This window comes from the organism of the source record quoted next, unplaced genomic scaffold (assembly GCF_019419815.1).
Source record: "Pyrus x bretschneideri cultivar Hongxiangsu unplaced genomic scaffold, Pyrus_bretschneideri_v1 Contig36, whole genome shotgun sequence".
Lineage (NCBI taxonomy): Eukaryota > Viridiplantae > Streptophyta > Magnoliopsida > Rosales > Rosaceae > Pyrus > Pyrus x bretschneideri.
The window spans coordinates 3182262-3205273 of record NW_025999679.1 but is presented as its reverse complement, the minus strand read 5'-3'; the positions used below and the strand labels follow the sequence as shown (position 1 = coordinate 3205273).

General features: G+C 39.5%; 1 protein-coding gene and 1 long non-coding RNA gene across 2 annotated transcripts; both read left to right on the top strand.

Moving 5' to 3' along the window:
* Positions 1-680: 680 nt before the first annotated feature.
* Positions 681-3121, top strand: LOC103950462 (protein At-4/1). The gene is made up of 6 exons (XM_009361674.3): positions 681-831; positions 914-1019; positions 1132-1339; positions 2068-2201; positions 2291-2386; positions 2520-3121. The coding sequence occupies exons 1-6, from the start codon at positions 730-732 to the stop codon at positions 2663-2665; spliced, it is 792 nt and encodes a 263-aa protein (XP_009359949.2). The 5' UTR covers positions 681-729; the 3' UTR covers positions 2666-3121.
* An 11094-nt stretch (positions 3122-14215) lies between these two features.
* On the top strand, positions 14216-22772 carry LOC125480841. The gene is made up of 3 exons (XR_007261108.1): positions 14216-14259; positions 21878-22575; positions 22657-22772. It is a non-coding gene; the product is annotated as an uncharacterized LOC125480841 (long non-coding RNA).
* Positions 22773-23012: the final 240 nt, after the last annotated feature.

Genomic DNA, 23012 nt, shown 5'->3' with positions numbered 1-23012 from the left:
CTTTAATGAATATGATAGAAGGGAGGAGGGGAGATAAAACTAGTTTATTATTTTTAGCATAAAAAAGTATTATTTATTACCAATCCTCTGCTAAATATACATGAAATAATAACTTGTACTAGAATTGAGTGGGTTATATATGTCACATCCCGGCCCGGACCCCTACCACATCCTCGGCTTGACTCCATTGTAACACGATATTGTCCACTTTGGGCCCCTACCACACCCTTACGGTTTTGTTTATGATAATTCACACAAGAACTTCTCAGTGGGTTATCCATCCTGGGATTGCTCTTGTGTGAACTCACTTAACTTCGGAGTCCTACAGAACCAGAAGCCAGTGAGCTCCCAAAAGGTCTCGTGCTAGGTAGAGATGAGAATATACATATTAGACTTACAGAATCCACTCTTCTGGGCGATGTGGGATGTTACAATATAGGCTACATGCATTAACATCAGCTATTAAAGCATGAGTTTAAAAAAGGATAAAAAGAATGATAGTGCTATTCACACACTCTTATTAATTATTTGTCATTGATTTTCATCAATACATTCGACCCGAAGGCCAAAAAACCTTCTTGGGTTACAGCCCACCTTAGCCTTATGGATGGCTCCGTCTGTGTATATTTAGAGATTATACGGTTGTCTGAACTCTATTTAATGTTCCCATACTCCTTTGTTAATGGGTGGTTATTATATATTTATGTTAAAAAAAAAAAAAGGCGCTCAATGTGCAGCAATTGGAAATTGGAAAAGAAAGAGAGAAAAATGGCGGCAACCAGTGACCAAGAAATGGATTCTCTGCTTTCCACTTTGGATCAAATCTACCAGGTACAAATCTTCCTCCTCCTCCTCCTCCTCCTCCTCACTGTGCCACTTTGCTAATTCCGTTTGGCTTCCTCAAAATTCTCAGGACTTCAAGACCGGCGCAGCCAAGATCGAGTCGAGCAAATCCGCGTGCAATGCGGAGGCGAAGAAGCGAGAGGCTCTCGAATTCACCTGCAACAATCTCAGACAAGGTCAATTCGCTTCGCTTCGATTCACTTCTTCGAAACAATCAAATGCAGCTTTTTCGATTTCAGCGGTTAAGATGACTGAATCGGAAAGCGATGATTTGATTTGTTGTTGCAGAAAACGAACGATTGAGCAGATTGTACACGGAGTCGTTCAGCAGTGTTGCTGATCAGCTCGAGCGGTGTACAAGAAGCCAGAGCTTGAAGGAAGAGGTGAAGAAAATGAGGGATCAGTGGATGAATAAAGAAGAAGAGCACAGGAAAGCAATGGAGTTGGTTAGGCAAGATTATGCTGCCAAGCTTGATGATTTGGAGGCTCAAATTAGGTCAGTTTTAATATCAAATTTAGCCCCTTAAATAAATCTGATTTGCAATTTTAGTCCATTAAATCTCTTACAGAGTAAGATTTGCAAATTTAGTCCAAATTTGATGCTTTAATCTCTTCTGAGGAGTAATTTGATTGAACTTATTGAAGTGCCAAATTTTGGCTAAGTTGCAATAAATAGAGTAGTTGTAAAAAAAATTGCAACTTTTTAAGTTCACCACCAAAATATAGTTCTTGGATATTTGTTATTCATGTATCTAGCGTCGCTAGATTGTCAATCAAAATCAACATTAGAGATGAAAAGTAAACACCAAATGAATCAACGATACTGAAAAGAAAAAAAACATGTCGATAAGAGTTTTGATGAAGTTACAAAAGATCAAAGGATGACTGGAAATAGAGAGAAATATGATGTCCATGTCCCTGAAAATATTTTATCACCTAGTCGTGGTGAAGAATTGGAAATCCTAATTTGCTTCCGTTCAAAGAATAGACGTAGAAATGCAGCATTTTGTAATGGGAATTCAGAAATCATGTCTAAATATATTGTTGTGATCAACATGTATAAGAGTAGGGTTGTTAGCAGGTTTGTTTCATTTAAATCAGACCGTCAATTTGAATTGTTGGTCAGAGATGAGATATGTTTAAATATAAGGGTTTTTACCACGTATGTTGTCTGTCAAGAGAAATTTACTCTACGTACAAGCTAAGCTGTTTGCGTTGTATCAGAGGGTTCATGCTTGAGAAGGCAAAAAATGAAGCAACCATTAATCACCTTCAACGGGATTTAGCAGCCCATAAGTCCCATATGCATGTTCTAGCAAGCAGGTTGGACCACTTGCAGTTGGATGTGGAATCGAAATGTGAGGTCTTAAATAAATCTTTTTGCTTTTATCTCTGTCAGAAGTATAGTTTAGAGCATGCTTAAGTTGACATCATCGTTCCTTGACAGATATTATTGAGATTCAGGATTTGAAGGACTGCCTCGCAATTGAACAGGAGGAGAAAAATGAGTTGAATAAAGAAGTCCAAGACTTGGAAAAGGAATGTGAGTGCGAGATTGCTTTCGGTTTCTCTCGTGTTCAAATTGTTTTATATGTGACTTGATCGGGCTTGCTTTGGCCTTCGTAAACAATTACATGCTAATGACTTGTTTGTACTTTGGTGATTGGTGCACACAGTGCTAGTTAGCAGATCAAAGCTAGTTGAGCAGAAACAAGACTCAAACTCAACTTGGCAGGTCGAAACGCTGAAGACCAAGATCATGAAGCTGAGAAAGGAGAATGAGATCTTAAAGCGCAAGATACTTCATTCAGACAAGGGCTAGATGGAGATGGGGTGGCTGCATAAGGTGTTTGATGAGCTCAGATAGTTCATTCCGTTCCAGAACTTGACCGAAAGGATGTCATATATGCATTTTGTATTAGTTCAACGGCAGAGGGCCTCTGTAGATTAGTGGACAGAGTGGTTGTGCAAATTCGTAGTATGGAGTTTGGACTGGTGTATCAGAGTAAAGTTTCTTTCTTTTTTTGGTGTGGAATGTTAGTAAAGTAACACAGCATTTTTCAGATTCCTTGACTCTTCTATTGCTTATTTAGTGGGTAAGTGCATTAGTTAGGGCTCCTTTGGAGGTTTTACTCTATAAAGTGCTTTCACTCACTAGTGTTTTGTCAGTTGCACTTGTTCGTAGCGCTTCTATGAAAATCCAGGTTGCACAAAAGTGCTTTTGATACTGAAGTACAGTGTTTGGATCCCAAATGAAAAAAAGCATTTCTTTAGTTGATGCGCACTGTTAGTTTGAAAACATGAAAAAGGTTGATGTAAATCTTTCAAGGTTTCTGATTTGGATTTCCAAATTTTTATAACTCGACTGTGTTTGAACACCAACCTCCAGAAGAAAAGCAACACATCAAATGAAGAAACAAAAGCAACTGAACCTTTATTCAGTTGCCTCCCACTGCATCTCCACTCTTCATGCAAATAATGAGATCTTGCTCCTTGTTTCAACCGTCAACTGAGAATCTGCTTAGAGATCACTAGTTGTTCACGTTTTTTCTTTTTCTTCTCCAAGAAAAAGTTTGTTTTTGGTTGGTGTTAAGCATTTCGGTTTACAAGAGGATGGAAACAACAACTGAACTACCGCTGCTATTGATGTGGTTCCAAAATGAGTAACCAAGTTGTTTAACTGGGACTCTCTCTACTATTTTGCATATATGTATAGGTTTACATACTTGAATACATTAATATTGTACTGAAGTATTTTAACCAAATTTTCTTAGGTGAGTACAGCCGAGAAAGACGATATGATGCAGAGCTTCTTCCTTGCAGGAACGCTCAAGTATCTCTATCTCCTATTCTCATCTCCATAATTCATCTCTTTGGATGAATGTGTATTCAACGCAGGAGTGCACCCTCTAAGGAATGTGACTCGACAAGCTAGCGGAGAGAGCAATAGTACAACTGAACAGGACAGATTACCTGAAACATTTCATGGTAGGAAAGGACGGCCAGGATCCAATTAGTTCTCCTACTTAATAAACTTCAAGTCCTTAAGGGTCCCCATATATAAGATCCCGGGCCATATTCAACTGTTCTTTGGTATCTAACAGCCTTAGCAACTTGAACTAGATACTAAAGGGAGTGGAGCAAGTTAATTGTGAGGCGACGGTGAAGTGGCTGTGCTGGAAACAGATGGGGTTGTCTTTTGGTTGCTTCTTGGTATATAACAATAGGCTGTAGAAATATTAGAATAGGTAAAAATCCACTGTAGTTGTCTCTGCTGATGATGTGCTTATGGCCAAGATACATGATGTTATTTCAGCCTTGAATTCTCTTTCCAATATAAACCCTAAATCCCTATATTTAGACGATATCGGTTTGGCATAAGCATCGTCTCATCGGAGAAAAGTTAAGTAGACCATCCTATTGATGAGTTGATTTTATACTATATATTTTCCCCTATTCTTGGTACATGTTGGTGACTATTTTGATGAGATTTTGATGCTTTGATATGTGTTTTCAATGTAGGACATGCGAATTTGTTTTGCACATAAAATAAGCAAACGGTGGAATTTTTGAGTGATTCCAACTGAAGGGACTCATGAGTCTGTCAAGAAGGTTGTTTCAAAATTTCAGGATTTTATCCGGAAGCATTTGATCATAGCAAATTAATTTATGTCTAGCGCGCAGTGCTGGCAGATTGAGCTGCAGAGTTTATTTATGACTTTTGGGCTGAAAGATGATTGCACTTGTGTTCTTCTTGGAACTTGAAGAAGAGGTCCTAATCTTTAATTCAAGTCATTTTGGGCTTGTTTTGGAGCTCTGAAGGTAAAAAAACATGGCTATTTCTTTGCTGGACAGATTTCCTTATCAGATTTGGATTGTGTTTTTAAGTTAACCTTTTACTATTATATTTCCTAGTTTTTAGAAGACTTTTCTAGCAAGGATTTTAATTGGTAGTAATATAAATAAGAGTATTTAGCCATTAGGGTGAGGGACGCAACATTGAGAGAACTTAGTTTTGGAAAATTTCAGACTTTTTACCTACAAGGTGTTTTCAATCATTTTTCTAGTTAATGATATTTTCTTTAGTTTTATAATGATTATGCGTAACTAGTCCTTTTGCTAGGGCAAGGCCACAAGCCTTAACATGAATATGTGATTTTATTAATTTGTTTATGAATGGATGCATGTTTATATTGAATTGTTAATCACCGTGTTTTAACTATCTAATTGACTTGATGATTTGCAACCATTAAGATATTTAAACAAGCAATTTGATGCAACTTCTGTTGGAATATCCCCCTGAAATTGAGGAGGGCTTCTTGTGATTAGTAATTATAAGTTCACTTAAGGCAAATATCATGCTCTTAAGGGTTGCATGGTTTTTCAAAGGGTTTTCATAAAACTTAATGAGTCTTGCATGTTTATATTTGACCTGAACATCACACAAGGGTTGCATGTTAGATATATGTTTTCGCTTGAACATCACAAGGAAAATATGCATTAGGAAAACCTAACCTTCAAAGCATGTACGTGGAAATTCATAAGTAATTGGTAAAATTGCATAGGATTGTTAGTGGTGACGGGAGAACTCTAGTGCTTAAATTGATTTTCAAAACGTTTTCCTTAGTTTTTCTTACTTTGCCAGTTATTTAGTTGTTTTTGTTTAAAATTCGTTTTTATTATTAAATCCCAAAATCAACATTTTCGAAGCTTTGTTTCGAATAATTAGCTAAGGATAAGTTTAAATACAAATTATTCATTCAATCCCTGTAGCGAACGATTTTACTTGAGTTGCTATACTATGATAACTTTGTACTCTTGCAAGTATTTTTTTAATATTTTTATCCATACTTTTATAGGTGGTAAAAATCCTATCACCTATTTCTGTTAGAATTTTGTACAAGCATTTTTGTAGTAGCAGAGGTCTGCATCTTAGGATAAGAAATGCATAAGGATGCCCTGTAGTAAACATCGAATGGTTAGCTACATTGTATATATGCTGAATCAAGTGTCAAATGCATGTCACTGTAAGAGGACGATAAATGAGCCTTATTTATGTATTCATTTTTGGGTGTATGGATTTTGAATGATTTTAAGTTTACAATGTTTATTATGGTTTTGTGATATTCATTTTTAAGGTTTTAGGTTTGAATCTTATGAATGATGTTTGATATCAGTTTATTCCCCATTGCTATTGTTGTATCAAGCAAAAGTTAAGAAACCTTTTTCTTTTTCTTTTCCCAAGTTAGAGTACAAGAACAGTAATAAAAGAAAATCACAACCATGATATAAGTTTTTTGAGCCAATAGTAGGAATATTTCATTTTATTAAAATAAGTCAAATTTCTTAAATTTAATTATTTTAAAATAGTCCAGTTTATTGCGATTGTTATTCTACCTCATGCTTTAAACCCTATTTATAGATTTTATTTTTAATTTTTGTAATCAACATATATCATAGATTAATTATATTTATCTATCTATATGACAAATTCTTTTTTATAATCAACCTTTCATGGATTAATGTGTTTTGCTTGTGGGTATATTATATTTTTTTTTTAACTTTTAGTTATGTTTCATATCTCGCTTATAGGTATTGACACACCCCGACCGAGATCAGGGAGTGCTGGCCGTCACACTGAGGTGACGTAACCATGTGCACGGTGCGGAAGCTAATAAAATAGTAATACAAATAGTATGAATAAATAAAAACTAGCAACATAGAGTAATAAAACAAGTGCTAGCGTAGGTGAGACACAAGTTCAGAGCAATAAGTCTATAGCAGTCCAAAAGAAAATGATACGACAACAGTACACCCGAGGGTGACCCTACTCTGGTGATCGTCTGTCAGAAATGCCGGGAAACCCCTCTGGGAAACCACCGAATCTGCTAGACAACTAGAACCTGGAGGGGCGCAAAACAAAAGCGTGAGTGGGCAAAAACAAAGCTTTTCGAAAACTATTTAGTAAAATACATTCTAACCCCTCGCCGTAAAACCTGTATACTTCCCAGAAAATAACATATGTACGTATGTATATAGATATGCCAATCATGCTCAAGAATATGCCATGTCGAAACCTCATAATGAAATGCAAGTGCTCAGGTATAAATCATATCAATAACATATAGCCTGGCAGCCGGAGTCACCTAACGTGACCTGTACGGCTGCATATAGAGCTCAAATCTCAATATCAATACTAAACCTGCCCACGAGTCGGAACCACCTAAAGTGGTCTGTACGACAGGCCTGGGTGTAAAACATATAAATGCTCTAGTGCTACGATCACGTGAAGGCTGTGCGAATAATCGCGGATCACCTACGAGTCGGAACCACCTAAAGTGGTCAGTACGACAGGACTGTGCACCTAACTTGGATCCAAGATAAGCGTGTGGTGCAGGAGGTGAACATCACGTGAAGGACTGTGCCCTACTCTGGGCGGGAGCACTAACACCGGGGATGCAGGTTATGAGCTCTCTAAGCGTCTCAAACCACTACTGAATATAAACATGAATAACACTTACCTGGCACTTACCTGTACGTCCGCAGCACCCAATATGCATATGTATATGTATGCAACTAATAATGCGGCTAATGGTGCATAAACAACGATAATATAATGCATGGCATATGGCAAATAATAATTCAAATCAATTTCTGGGAAAATATAAGTATATAGGTATATACGGAAACCAAAAGCCCACTCACTGGTAAGTGGAAGGGTCGTAGCCCCCCTGCCTCGAGTGACCACGCTCGTCCTCGGGATACGTATCACCTATATGCGAAACAACTACAAAAACGTTAATTTTAAAGCACATAACCAACTTCTCGTAATAACTTCTCATACATTGCTCAAATTGGACAAATGAATATACCAACGTGCTCTACACAACCTCAGGAACACACCCAAATTTTTAGAAAATTTTTTCACCGCTGCACGCGCCCCCACGCGCAGGCACGTGCCTGGCACGCTGACGGCGTCAACTGACGCCGTAGGGAATATTCCGTCAGTTCTAACGGATTCCGTCAACGGCGTCAGGAATATTCCGTCAGACTTGACGGAATATTCCGTCTCCTTCTACGGTGAGCCTCCGGCGCCGTCGCCGACACCGGAAAACTGGAAAATTTTCAAACTTCAATATCTCGTTCGTTTTTCACCCAAAATTGACAAACTTGGTACCAAATTGAAGCTTAGGACTAGAGGAACACAATTATACTACTTTCAAGGGTTAAAAACCACAAAATCTCACCTGTCCACACAATCCAACTCCGGCCAACTTCGAATACAGTGATCCCGACGTCCAATTCCTTCAAACGAACTACTCTGAGCCTCCTTGGGACCTCACCAAGCTACCTACGAGCTTCAAATTTCCTAAAACGTGAGAAATCACGTTTGCATGAATAGTACCCCAAATCGGACTTCGTGGAATTGACGTGAAAACATTGATATTCTTACCTGAAAATGGTACGGTTAGGCTCCTACAAGCTTCACGAGTTCAAATATGGGTTTAGTTTCTTCGATCTGTGGAGGTTTAGTGTGCTTGTGTGTGTGTCCGTACGTTTTCGAAGGAAGAGGAAAGGAATGGGGCTCGGGAAAGGTGCAGAGAAACAGGGAGAAAGGTGGTGGTGTGTGGGAAGATGTGTGTGGCTCCAAACATGCCACCCAAACTCAAAAACAACAAATGAACGTAAAGAAATCAAACTAGGGGCAATTTCGTCTTTTCACACGTACGTTAAAATGTTTTTGGGACGGGCTGTCACAGGTATAATATACATTCATATATTTGTTACTTGAGTTAGGATACAATGTTTTGCAAATAGATTTATGTTAGTATATTAGTTTTTGTTTTTGTTATAAGTTTTTAATTATATTTTTTGAGGTTGGAAAATCATAATATTAGAAGATTTTAATTGATTTTTAATATTTTAAAAAAACATAAAATGAGTATAAAATAAAAAAGAACATAGTAAGCTGGATCGAAAACAATAGAATGAGAGTCGAAAGGGGGAAAGGGGAAAATTTCTAGGGTTAGGGTTAGGGTTTAGCTCTATTCGATCAATTCTCTTGACTAAATGGTATCTCTTTGCAAATTTCACCTGGGTAGTAGTAAATTGGTTAACTAGATCGATAACAAGTTGGCGGGAAACATCAATTAGGGATGATAACCTGAAGAAACTAGGGTTTCCCAATACTAATGTTTGAGTTTGCGTCTGTCTGTGTGAGATAAAGCATCAGGTAGATAATTCTCATCGTTTTGGAAAAAGTGAAGATAATTGTGTGCTGAAACACCTTGTGAAGCTCAATAGTCTGGGGGATAACTCAAGGTGGAAGCAATGGGTGGTGACGCAAGCGGGCGTCTGCTGTTGGAATGTAACCCTTCAGCTGGAAATTGATGGCTGAGATCATTTCACAAATGTTTTCCATTTCAGTTTGAATGTCAGCCATTGGATCATAATCCACATGGTTAATCAATGTTGTATTTAGTTTTAAGTAATAGAATTAGACATGTGGCATTATCTCATAGGATGATACCAATGAATGGTTGAGATTATGTTGTGTATTGGAGTGTGAAGGATCTCATTTCCTTCCGTGTGCAACGGTAACAAAGTGTATGCGTGTTCAGTGTGTGAAATGTGAGAAGCATATTTCCTTTCATCTTCTTCTTGAACTCTGTCTGTCTTTCTTTGCACAGAACCTCCATTGAAGCACATATCACCAATCACAAACACTAACATGGCCTCAGAACCAGGTTTCATCGTCTAATTTGGGCGTGAAATCTGTGAGTTCGTGAAGTTCGATTGAGCTACATACTTAAGCTCAAATCGAATCTGGAAATTTACGATTGCTTAAATCCAAGTCTAATATGGCTGGATCCGGCAATGTTGAGCTTAGAGCTCCAGTTTTCAATGGAAAGAATTATGAGTTCTGGAGTATTCGAATGAAAACCATTCTGAAATCTCATGGTTTATGGGAGCTGGTTGCAAATGGGTTTGAATCTTCAGATCCGAAGTCTAAAGAAGCTACGGTTGACGAGACGAAGAAGGAGATGTCAGGTGAAACGTCGTTCAGTGAGATTCTGATGAAGGATGCTCGTGCGCTTGGGATGATTCAAGGCGTAGTCTCGGACCAGATTTTTCCCAAAATTGTGAATGAAGAGACATCCAAAGGAGCTTGGGATGCTCTAAAAGGTGAATTTCGAGGTGATAAACAAGTAAGAAATGTAAAATTACAAGGGTTACGTAGAGATTTTGAATATACTCGTATGAAGGATAGTGAATCATTATCTATATATCTCTCTCGATTGTTTGATATCATTAATCAAATGAAAAGCTATGGAGAAGAATTATCTAGGGAGAGAATAGTGCAGAAATTACTGATTAGTCTTCCTAAAACATATGATGCAATCTGTTCTGTAATTGAGCACTCTAGAGATCTTGAGACTATTGAGGTTCAAGAGGTTGTGGCTTCTCCAAAAGGATTTGAGCAGAGGCTTGATTTACATGTTGAGTCTTCTACTGAGAAAGCATTTGCAAGTTTAACTGTTGCAACTAAGGGTGCTAGAAGTGGTGGATTTTCTGGGAATCACAGGTCTCAAGAGAATTGGAAATCAAGAGGAAAAGGTTGGGATCATAAGTCTAACTTTGTTCAGAGGCAGAGTAACATTCAAAGAGGTTGGGATCACAAACCCAATTATGCTCAGAGACAGAACAACACTCAAAGAGATTGGGATCATAGGCCTAATTATACTCAGAAACAAAACAATTCTCAAGGTGATTGCAAATGGTGTGACAGGTTACATTATGAGAAGTGTTGGTATGAGGGTAAACCAAAATGCACAGGCTGTGGGAAACCAGGTCATTCTGTAAAAGATTGTCATGAGAACAATGGAATGCAGAAGGCTAATTATGTAAGGCAGATGAGAGAAATGGGATCATTGTTTTATGCTTGCAATGCAGTGACAGATGTGAAGGTAAATAATTCATGGTATATAGACAGTGGCTGTAGCAACCACATGACAGGTGATGAGAGATTGTTGGTTGATGTTCAAAGAAATTTGACCTCTAAGGTAAAGATGGGCACTGGAGAAGTTGTGCAGGTGGCAGGAAAGGGAACTTTGGTGATTGAGACTAAACTGGGAAGAAAACATATACAAGAAGTGATGCTTGTTCCTGGACTTGAGGAAAATCTTCTCAGTGTAGGACAGATGATGGAACACGGCTATTATCTGTTGTTTGGAGGTGATGTAGTGAATGTTTTTGATGGTTGGTCACTTGACAACTTGGTAGTAAGAGTACATATGACTGCAAATAGATGTTTTCCCTTGACAATGATGCCTGTAACTCAGTGTGCTCTAAAAGCAAGTGTCACACACTGCTCTCAGATATGGCATAAAAGGCTGGGTCACTTGCATGAAGGAGGTCTGAAATTGCTTGAAGAACAGAATCTGGTACAGGGACTGCCTAAGTTAGAGATGTCCACAAATATGTGTGAAGGGTGTATGCTAGGCAAACAACACAGAGACTCATTTCCTTCTAAATCGGCTTGGAGAGCTAAGGATCCACTGGAGGTAGTTCACACAGATATTTGTGGTCCAATGCAAGTTGAATCTCATTCTGGAAACAAGTACTTCTTGCTATTCACAGATGACTGCACAAGGATGTCATAGGTGTATTTTCTGAGAAATAAGTATGATGCATTTTGATGTTTTAAGAAGTTTAAGGCAATGACTGAGCTACAATGTGGATATAAGGTAAAATGCCTCAGAAGTGATAGAGAAGGAGAATTCCTTTCTGCAGACTTTACTGGATATTGCAGTGATCTGGGAATCCAAAGACAATTAACTATGGCTTACACTCCTCAACAAAATGGAGTGTCAGAGAGGAAGAATAAGACTATAGTGGAAATGGCAAAGTCAATGTTGCATGAGAAGGGTCTTCCATACATGTTCTGGGCAGAGGCAGTCAATACTGCAATGTATTTGCTTAACAGGTGTCCATCCAAAGCTTTGAGAAAGACAACACCATTTGAGGCATATAGTGGAAGAAAACCTGGAATAACTCACTTGAAGATATTTGGATCCCTTTGCTATGTTCACATACCTTCTAATCTTAGACACAAGTTAGAAGAGAATAGTCACAAATGTATCTTTGTTGGTTATGGTGCAAGTGAGAAAGGCTACAGACTGTTTGATCTAATTTCAAGGATAATTGTCCTCTCAAGAGATGTCATATTTGATGAAGGTGCTTCCTGGAATTGGAACTGCAATGAAGATACTGGAATAACATTTCCAGTCAGTAATGACCATCAGGATGCTAATGAAAACTGTGAGATTGGTGAGAATTCTCACTCTGAGGAATATACTGTTTCTCAAAGTGAGAATATGTTTGATAGATCTCAAGCACATGATGATACACCTAAGAAATGGAGAAGTATGAATGAGATCATGGCTCAATGCAACATGTGTGTTATTGAACCTGAAAATTATGATGATGTAGCTAAGGATGAGTCATGGAGGAGTGCAATGAGAGCTGAACTGGATATGATAGAAAAGAACAACACATGGCAGCTTGTTGAGAGACCATATGACAAGCCTGTTATTGGTGTTAAGTGGGTCTACAAGACCAAACTTAATCTGGATGGTACTGTGTAGAAGAACAAAGCTCGACTGGTGGCTAAAGGCTATTCACAAAAGCCTGGAATTGACTATAATGAAACCTTTGCCCCTGTGGCAAGGTTGGACACGATTAGAACCTTGATTGCTCTTGTTGCACAGAAGAAATGGAACTTATATCAATTAGATGTGAAGTCTGCATTCCTCAATGGAGTATTAAAGGAAGAAGTGTATGTCGAACAACCTCAAGGTTTTGTGAAGGAAAGTGAAGAAACAAAGGTGTACAAACTGAACAAGGCTCTCTATGGTTTGAAACAGGCACCAAGGGCCTGGTATGATGAGATTAATGCATACTTCAATAGTGCAGGATTTGAGAAAAGTTCAAGTGAGGCAACCTTGTATGTTAAGACAAGGAAGGACTCTGGTATCATTATTGTCTCCCTATATGTAGATGACATTGTTTACACTGGTAGCAGTCCACAAATGCTTGAAGAGTTTAGAAATGACATGATGAAACACTATGAGATGACTGATTTGGGTTTATTACATCATTTCCTTGGAATAGGTGTGCTCCAAACTGAGAATAATATTTTTATACACCAAAAGAAATATGCACAGAAGCTAATTGAGAAGTTTAGCTTGAAAGACTGCAAACCAGTTGCTACTCCACTTGCCATGAATGAGAAATTGAACAAAATTGATGGGAGTGAGGCTGCAGATGAAGGAGAATATAGACAGCTTGTTGGAAGTTTGCTATATTTGACTGCAACTAGACCTGATGTGATGTTTGCAGCAAGTCTATTGTCATGATTCATGCACAATCCTACCAAGAAACATATGGGAACAGCCAAAAGGGTACTGAGGTACATCCAGGGAACATTTGATTTTGGAATTATTTTCGATAGAGGCAAAGCAACTACTCTAATTGGTTACTGTGACAGTGACTGGGCTGGAAGTGAGGATGATATGATAAGCACTTCAGGGTAGGGTCTGGTATGTTCTCATGGGCTTCAATCAAACAAAACACTGTGGCATTGTCTACTGCAGAAGCAGAATATGTCAGTGCTGCAGAAGCTACATCACAAGCAAAATGGTTGAGGTTTGTCCTAGAAGACTTTGGAGAAGAACAAGTGGAGGGAACTCAGATCATGTGTGATAACACATTAGCCATTGCTATGGCAAAGAATCTAGTTTTTCATCAGAAGACAAGACACATCAACAGGAAGTTTCATTTCATCTGAGAAGCAATTCAAGCCAAAGAAATTGAGCTAGTGTACTGCAGGACAGAGGAGTAGATTGCAGATATCCTTACTAAGGCTTTGCCTAAAGACCGGTTTGTGTATCTAAGGGAGTTACTTGGAGTTAAATCAGCTAAAGAGTTAGAAGGGAGTGTTGGAATGTAACCCTTCAGCAGGAAATTGATGGCTGAGATCATTTCACAAATGTTTTCCATTTCAGTTTGAATGTCAGCCATTGGATCATACTCCACATGGTTACTCAATGTTGTATTTAGTTTTAAGTAATAGAATTAGACACGTGGCATTATCTCATAGGATCATACCAATGAATGGTTGAGATTATGTTGTGTATTGAAGTGTGAAGGATCTCCCTTCCTTCCGTGTGCAACAATAACAAAATGTATGCGTGTTCAGTGTGTGAAATGAGAGAAGCATATTTCCTTTCATCTTCTTCTTGAGCTCTGTCTGTCTTTCCTTGCATAGAATCTCCATTGAAGCACATATCACCAATCACAAACACTAACATCTGCCGCAGCAATATTGATGATTTACTAGGCGGAGCGTGCAAGGTATGTCTTGGGTGTCATTGCTTCAAATTTGGCGGGGTTAATTATAACACGTAGGAAGCTAAACAGACCTCTTGATTTGGCTGAGATTTCAATTTTTAGGTTTAATCATGATTGCTTAAGTGCTATCTCTTGGTTTGTTATATATGTTTGTTTCCCTTTGTTCTGTTTTTTGAGATCAAGCATGCGTTCTTTGCCCACTGGTTTGGTTTTAATGTTTGCAAGCTAATAATTACTCCTTGGAGCTTGTATGTGTCTCTTCATGTTTTGCTCGTGTTTGCTTACCGTGGTTAGAGTATCTTAAGTTGCTCTTTGGATAGTATTTATAGTCGCTGGTCACTTAGATTAAGTTAACATTTAGCTTCGTCGAACTTTTCTCTGAGCTTTTATCCCACAACCATGAAGGTCATTTCCCAACTTGAAGCTTCCTCTTCCCAACATGCCCGAATCCCTACTAGCCCAAGAATCTCAGCCTGGGCTAACAAGTTTGCCAACCCCCTACCTGGTTAACCCCCAGTTGTGGTTGAAGGTGCTCGTGGTACCTTCACGTTAGAGAGTGGTGTTACCAGAGTGTCAACCAGTCTTTACTCCAACCTTAATGTTGAATACATGGAGAGCATAGTTCTTATGGGCAAGCTGGTGGGTATGCAATTGGATGCTAGGACCATTAAGTGGAAGCTGGGATTAACTTGGGGTGCAAGAGTTAAGAAACCATTTTACTTGGATCATTTTGGGCTTTTATGGTATGTTATTGAGTTTACTGATGATGAAGAGTTGGAGTTTGCTTTATATAATATGACATGGTATGTCCGGGGGTAGATCTTCCATATGGAGAAGTGTTCATTTAGAGATACTGATCTTGTTTCTAATTTGAGGGTATAAGTGAGGATTCCTAGAGTATCGGTTCAGTACATAGATGTTGAGATTCTAGAGGTGGATTACTCAACATGTGGGTAATTTTATCAGATTGGATGAGACTACTTGTTAGCAAGATTCCATCATCTCCACAAATCTCTCCCCAATCCTCTTGATTGAGTTATATTTAGAATGATTGTATAGGGTTGACTTGGTGATTTCAATTGTAATTAATTATTGTATCAAATATGTTCTATATATCTTGTAATTCAGTGAATGAACAAATAAGGGAAAATCATTTTCTACATGGTATCACCTAGGTCTAGGCTCCTTCTTCTCGAAAAACCCTAGCCGATCCTTGCTTCTTCTCCCATGGCTGCCTCTTCTGGCCCTAGTATTGCTAGCTTCCTGAAATTAGATGAAGACAATTATCCTGAATGGCTTCCCCAGATGAAACCCTTTCTTATTGGCCAAGGACTTTACAAGTTCGTTGATGGCTCTCACCCAAAACCTTCAGCCACCATTCTTGCCGTGCGCTCCACCCCTCCTTCCCCCACCGATGCTCCTGCTGCTCCTGTCCCTATACCTAATCCGGCCTTGCTCACATGGATTCAACAAGACCAACTTGTGGTCAGTTACATTACCACTACGCTGACTAAGCCTATAATTTCTCTTACCATTGGTTGTGAGACAGCCCAAGCCATCTGGGAATGTCTTCATCACCATTTTTCCCAAACCTCTATTGCTAGCTCTGCATCCCTCCAGTTTCAACTTCTCGACCTCACAAAAGGGACCAAATCTCTTAATGAATACTTGCTCCAAGTCAAACACATTGCTAACTCCTTGGCTGCAATAAACAAACCTGTGGATCCTGAGTATTTAGTCACCCTCACTCTTCGAGGCCTTGGTCCCGAATATCTCATGCTTCGAACTGCCATTCTTCAAAGTTCTTCTCTCCCAACCTTCACTGAACTTCGCTCTCGCATTCTCGCATTTGAAGCCCAAGACCCCACCTTCACCGCATCATCTCCATCCTCTCATGCTCTCTTTAATAACCACCTCCCACCATCGGCTCCTCAAAACCCAGCCCCACCTCAACATTTCCCTGGACATAAGCCTCATAATCACAAGGGTTTCCATCGAAACCATACTGGACGTGGTGGTAATTACCGCAACAACCGGATCTCTCACCGCCGGTACAACAATAATCATGGCTTCCCTCCTCCCCCGACGCAAGGTCCGCAACCATGGCTTCCACGCCCCTCTCCTTGGTCTGCTTCAACTAACGGCTTGTTGGGCCCTCCTCCAACCTGGTGTCCCAATTGCAACACCAATCAACATAATCAGGCTCACTACCCGCACAGGTACACTGGTCCTGCCCAATTTCCTCCATTTGCTGGTGCACATATGGCTCAATCTGCTGCTGTGGCCGATCCCGTTTGGTATCCTGACACCGGCGCCACTCACCACATGACAGGTCCCGGCACATCTCTTCAAAACCCGTATCCCTACAATGGTAATCAACATGTATTTATGGGTAACGGGGATTCCATGCATGTTACCCACACCGGTACTCTTCCATTTTCCTTGGGCTCTTCTACATTCACTCTTCGTGATGTTTTTCGCATTCCCGCCATTCGCAAAAATTTACTTTCCGTTGCTCGTTTCACCAAAGATAATCGTGTATATTTCCTTTTTGCCCCAGATTTCTATCAAATTTATGATTTGCTCACCGGTGCACTCTTATTTCAGGGCCCCTGTGAAGATGGCTTATATCCTCTTCAACTTTCTTCCATCCGTCAACCCCTTGCTCCTCAAGCTCTTTCCACTCTTCACTCCTCTACATGGCATCGTCGTCTCGGTCACTTGTCGTCTTCTGTTCTTTCCCACCTAGGATCTTTGTTAGGAAAAGCAATAAACTTTAATAAGACATTTTGTACGGATTGTGCTATCAGCAAATCCACTCAACTACCGTTTTCGAACCGTAATATTTCAGTCTCCCTTTCATTTCATCTCATTCACTCCGATGTTTGGATGTCTCATGTGCCATCTATTAGTGGTTTTCGGTATTATGTTCTTTTTACGGATGATTTTTCACGTTACTCTTGGATTTATCCCATGCGCCGTAAATCCGAAGTGTTTACCCACTTTCAAACATTTGTTGCCATGGCACAAAATCTCTTCAACTCTAGTATTAAAATCTTACAAAGTGACAATGGTACCGAATATGTGAACAATGCCTTTGCCAATTTTTGCACCACCTTGGGTATCCAACAACGGTTCTCATGTCCTCACACCCCTCAACAAAATGGTGTCGCCGAACGCAAACATCGCCATATTGCAGACATGATTCGCACCCTTCTTCATACTGCACATTTACCACCTTCCTATTGGACTGAAGCGGCTCTCACCGCGGTTCATCTCATTAATCTTCTTCCTACACCCCTCCTAAATTGGGAATCTCCATATGCCAAAATCTTCCATCGCTCTCCCTCTTACTCTCATCTCCGTGTCTTCGGTTGTTCATGCTTTCCTAACCTCAGTCCTTATACATCCCACAAACTCTCTCCTCGCTCTTTAGAATGTGTCTTCATCGGTTACAGTCCAAGTCATAAAGGTTATAGGTGTCTCCACCCATCCACTGGTCGTGTCTATATCTCCCGTCATGTAATTTTTCAAGAAGATTATTTTCCTTTTACTAAATTGCAGGTCCCTCATGACTCTCCCACCGTTTTGTTGGACATTCAACCTATCGCACCTCCGCAGCCCCCGCTGCCGAGCCTTCATATACCCTTGCCTTCTCTTCCTCCGCAGATTACTTCTTCCTCCAGTAATCTGCCGAGCTCACCTCCCACCTCGCGGGCCCCAGCTGCTGCCTCTATTACAGCTCCACAGCCTTCACCGACAACACCTATTCCACCGCAAGCATCATGTGATGATGCACCAACTGCACCGACTGCACAGCCTGCACCGACTGCACCGACTGCACTGCCCATTGTCTCACCGCATGCACCCCATGCAGATTCCATGATGCCTTCCAATGTTAGTCCTATGGATCACGAACCACCTGTCACCACTGCTCCATCTATGCATCCCATGGTCACACGTCTCCGACTTGGCATCACCAAGCCCAAGACTTCCACCGATGGCATCGTCCGCTATCCCCTGCCCAAAGCCCTTCTCACAACACTCTCTGATCTTGAGCCCACCTGCTTTTCTCAAGCCTCCAAGAGTCATGCTTGGCGCTCTGCAATGTCCGAAGAGATCAATGCTCTCCTTAAAAATAATACATGGTCTCTCGTTCCTCCTTCACCTCATCATAACACGGTTGGTTCTAAGTGGGTGTTCCGGATTAAACGAAAGCCTGATGGATCTATTGAGCGTTATAATGCTCGTTTAGTCGCCAAGGGTTTTCATCAACAGCCCGGAGTTGATTATGGGGAGACCTTTAGCCCCGTCGTAAACCCTACCACCATTCGAACGGTTCTCAGTGTTGCCATTTCTCGTGGTTGGTCACTACGCCAACTCGATGTCAAAAACGCATTTCTTCACGGGCACCTCCAAGAAGATGTTTACATGACTCAACCTCCCGGTTTCGTTGACCCTGATCGTCCCCATTATGTATGCAAGTTATACAAATCTCTCTACGGTCTCAAACAAGCGCCCCGAGCATGGTTCCATCGCATTAGCTCCTTCCTCCTCACTGCCGGTTTCACACAAAGTGTTGCTGATCCATCCCTCTTCATTTATCGGTTTGGTCCTCACACCATATTTTTGCTCTTATATGTTGATGACATTGTTCTCACTGGTAGTGATACTGTTTTGCTACAAAGTTTTATTGATGCATTGGGCAGTGGTTTCGACATCAAAGATCTTGGTCCACTTCAATATTTTTTGGGATTGCAGGTTCTTACTCATGGTGATTCCCTACACATCAATCAATTAAAATATGCTCATGATTTGTTACAAAAGCACAATCTTGAACATTGCAAGCCCGTCACTACACCCATTGCTACAAAGGTGGCTTTGTCCAATACTGATGGTTCTCTCCTCTCTTCTCCCACGGAGTTTCGCGAACTTGTTGGCTGCCTTCAATATCTTACCTTGACACGTCCCGACATTACTTATGCGGTGAATACAGTTTCTCAGTTTATGAGTGCCCCTCGTGCTTCTCATCTTGTTGCCGCCAAGCGTATTCTTCGGTACGTCAAAGGGACCCTCGATCATGGTCTTATCCTTACACCTCAATTACGAACTGCACGCCTTTGTGCTTATTCCGATGCCGACTAGGCGGGGTGCCCTGATACACGCCGCTCTACAAGTGGTTACTTAATTTACTTGGGTTCAAACCTTGTCTCATGGTGCTCCAAGAAACAGCCCACTATTGCTAGATCTAGTGCCGAGTCCGAATACAGGTCTTTTTCTCACTCTTGTGCAGAAACAACATGGTTATCCTATCTTCTCTATGAGCTAGATGTCTCTATACAGTTTCCTGTTCACCTTTACTGCGACAATCTCAGCGCCACCTACATGGCTGCCAACCCTGTCTTCCATGCTCGCACTCGTCACATTGAACTTGACTACCACTTCGTCCGTGAAAAGGTTACTGTTGGTAGTCATCGTGTATTTTTTGTGCCATCCATCGATCAGCCAGCTAATGTTCTTACTAAAGCACTGCACAAGCCGCGTCACACCTTTCTTTGCTCCAAACTTGTACAACCGAGGCCGTCCAGTTTGCGGGGGGGGGTGTTAGCAAGATTCCATCATCTCCACAAATCTTTCCCCAATCCTCTTGATTGAGTTATATTTAGAATGATTGTATAGGGTTGACTTGGTGATTTCAATTGTAATTAATTATTGTATCAAATATGTTCTATATATCTTGTAATTCAGTGAATGAACAAATAAGGGAAAATCATTTTCTACACTACTCTTTCTGGTCTCAATGGCTTGTTCATTAGGGTGCTTCTTGAAGTGGATTTGAGACTACATTAGAAAAGGATTATAGTTGTGAATGATGATGAGGATTGTCATGGAAATTGAGGATGGTGAGATTGAGCAGGTTCATGCTGGAGGTAATAGAAAGAGGGTAAGGAGTGAAGCTAAAGGTGGTTTGGGCCCAAGCTAATTCGGAGGATGTTGATTAATGAAGTCGCTGTTGTGGAACTGTAAGGTCTGGGGCATGCCTAATTTTGCCTCTCAGTTTAATTTACTTTGTTGTTTAAGTCATTTAGATTTTTTTTGTATTGTAGAACCTAAGTCCAACTTTGATAGGGGTCTTAATAATTTATTTTCCAAGATGTTCTCGAATGTGTTTTTTGCTTGTGGGGGATGAGAGGACTGGTGGTCTTTTCCTTTGTTGTAATGATCTTAATATTAATATGAATGTGCTTGCCCACAATTCTAGATTCGTTCATTGTGAAGCTAGATATAAACAAGCTAACATTTTCTTTTTTACTTTTGTGTATGCTTACCCTCAAAAGAATCTTTAACCTTAACTCTGAAATAATATTATCAATCTTAATCTTGCAAGAAACTCTAGTCATCCTTGGATTATCTTGGGTGATTTTAATAATATTACTAATCTTAGTGAGAAAGTTGGAGGAGATAGGAGATCAATAATCATATGATACATTATAACAATTTTTTGAGTGAAGGCAATTTAATTTCTATCCCTGCTTCTGATGTGCCTTTCATTTGGTGTAATGGTCACAAAGATAATACTATCATTTATGAAAGATTTGACAAGACCATTGCTAATACTGAATGGTTAAATTTATTTCCTAATGTTTCCCTTCATAATTATCCTATCTTTTGTTCAGACCATAGTCCAATCTTATAGGACTTTAACAATAGTGTTAATGTTGGTACGTTAAGAACTAATATGTTTTAAGTTTGAAGCTAAGTAGTTATCCTATCTGGAATTTAAAACAGTTGTGAGCAAAGCTTGGAGTGATAACATTTCTGGTAACCCTTGAGGTAAGGTTATGGGCTACTTAGAAAGATTCAAATTTCTAATTATGAAGTGGAATAAGGAGCTCGTTAGTGAGTTAGATAGAATCCAACAGGATATTATGAGTATGCCTGATCCTAGTAATTTGATAAATAATGAAATTGCAATTAAAAACCAATTAAATCAAGTTATGAGAAATGAGGAAACCTACTGATGGGCTAAAAACGCCAGAGTTAATTGGCTCCAGCTTGGAGACAGAAATACAAAATATTTCCAAACAGTGACTAACATTAGGAAGAAAATGAATGAAATTTCCAAAATAAATGACCATCAGGGTAATTGGTGGTGGAAAGGTGAAGGAATGGAAAATATCTTTGTTGAAGATTTCAAATTTAGATTCACTGCTTCCACCATCACTTCTATTCTAGGCCTTGATAACTGTGTGGATATCATTGAACCATGCATCAATGAAGAGCACAACTCTTTGCTGAATAAGCCTATTTTGGAGGGAGATGTGCTTCAAGTTGTTAAAAGAATTGGGGCTCTAAAAGCTCCAGGACCTGATGGCGCGTTTTATCAAAATTGTTGGGACCTTGTGGGCCGTTTAGTTGCTGACATGATTAGAAACCTTTTCAACACAAGCTCTAGCCTAAGGTTAATAAACCACACAAATATTTCTCTAATCCCTGAAGTAGAAAACCCTGAATTGGTTTCTAATTTTAGATTGATTAGCATGTGTAATGCCACTTACAAGATTATAACTAAGATTATGGTCAATAGGATTAAACCTTTACTAATGAATTGCATTTCCAGGAATCAACGTGCGTTTGCTCCTGGAAGATTTATATAGGACAACATTCTTATTACGCATGAAATTTTCTCCTCTTTCAAGGGTAAGAAAGGTAAGTTTGGAGCCATGGCTATCAAGCTTAATTTAAAAAAAGCGTATGATTTTCTCAGTTGGGACTATATCAAACTAGTACTAATGAAATTCCACTAGTAGGAAAAACAGCCTGCGTGACGTAACATTTTTCGTCACAAAAGAGGTACTGTGTGACGAAAAAATATTATCGTCGCCCAAAAAAGGCAGGAAAGAAAAAAAAAACTTTGCACAACAAAGGCTTCGTCGCGCAAGTTACTGTAAGTTTTGAGTCAAATCATTTAGTGCATGTAAATTAGAGAAATCAATACTGTATTTAGTATAGATGTTTGTGCGACAAAGCTTTTGTTGTGCAAAGGTTTGCGTGACAAGCCTTCGTCGAGCAAAGGCCCTAACCTTCCTATAAATATGAGCTTCTGCTCTTCTTATTCTCCACAATTCTGTTCCTGTTGCGATGGATGATAAAAACCGGGATCAGAGGATGCTTGCCAACCTGTATGATATGAGGCAACATGTGGAGTTCGCGCATGCGATAGGTGTAGCCATGCAGAATAATTGTCCTATTGTTGAGTGGCGTTCTTGGAAATATGTGCCAGAGAATTTGAAGAAGGCGGTGATGGATCAATTATTAGTAAGTATAATGTTGATAGATAAATAATTCATTTTATAATTTTTTTTTGTTATATATTGGAATTAATTATTTGCATAACAGTGTAAGTATACTCTTGATGATGATACGAACAAAGAGTTGATGAAGTTGATGGAGGATGCGTTGAAGGCAAGTTAAAAGCGGTGGCGTTATAATGTGGAGCGGAATGGAAGACCATCGAAATAATAGTTTTAAATTTATGTTTTTGAGGACAATATTTAAGTTTAAGGTTTTTTATAGGTTCCGTATTTGGACTTAATTATGCTTTAATTCCTGTTTGGTTTTTTAAAATAATTTAATAAATTAATTCAATTTAATTAAGGTTTTAATTATTTTTAGAATAAATATTATAACTGAATATTTGTTTGTAATTATGAAATTTACGTAAACTTCATAATTACAATGAATCACGTTCGTTG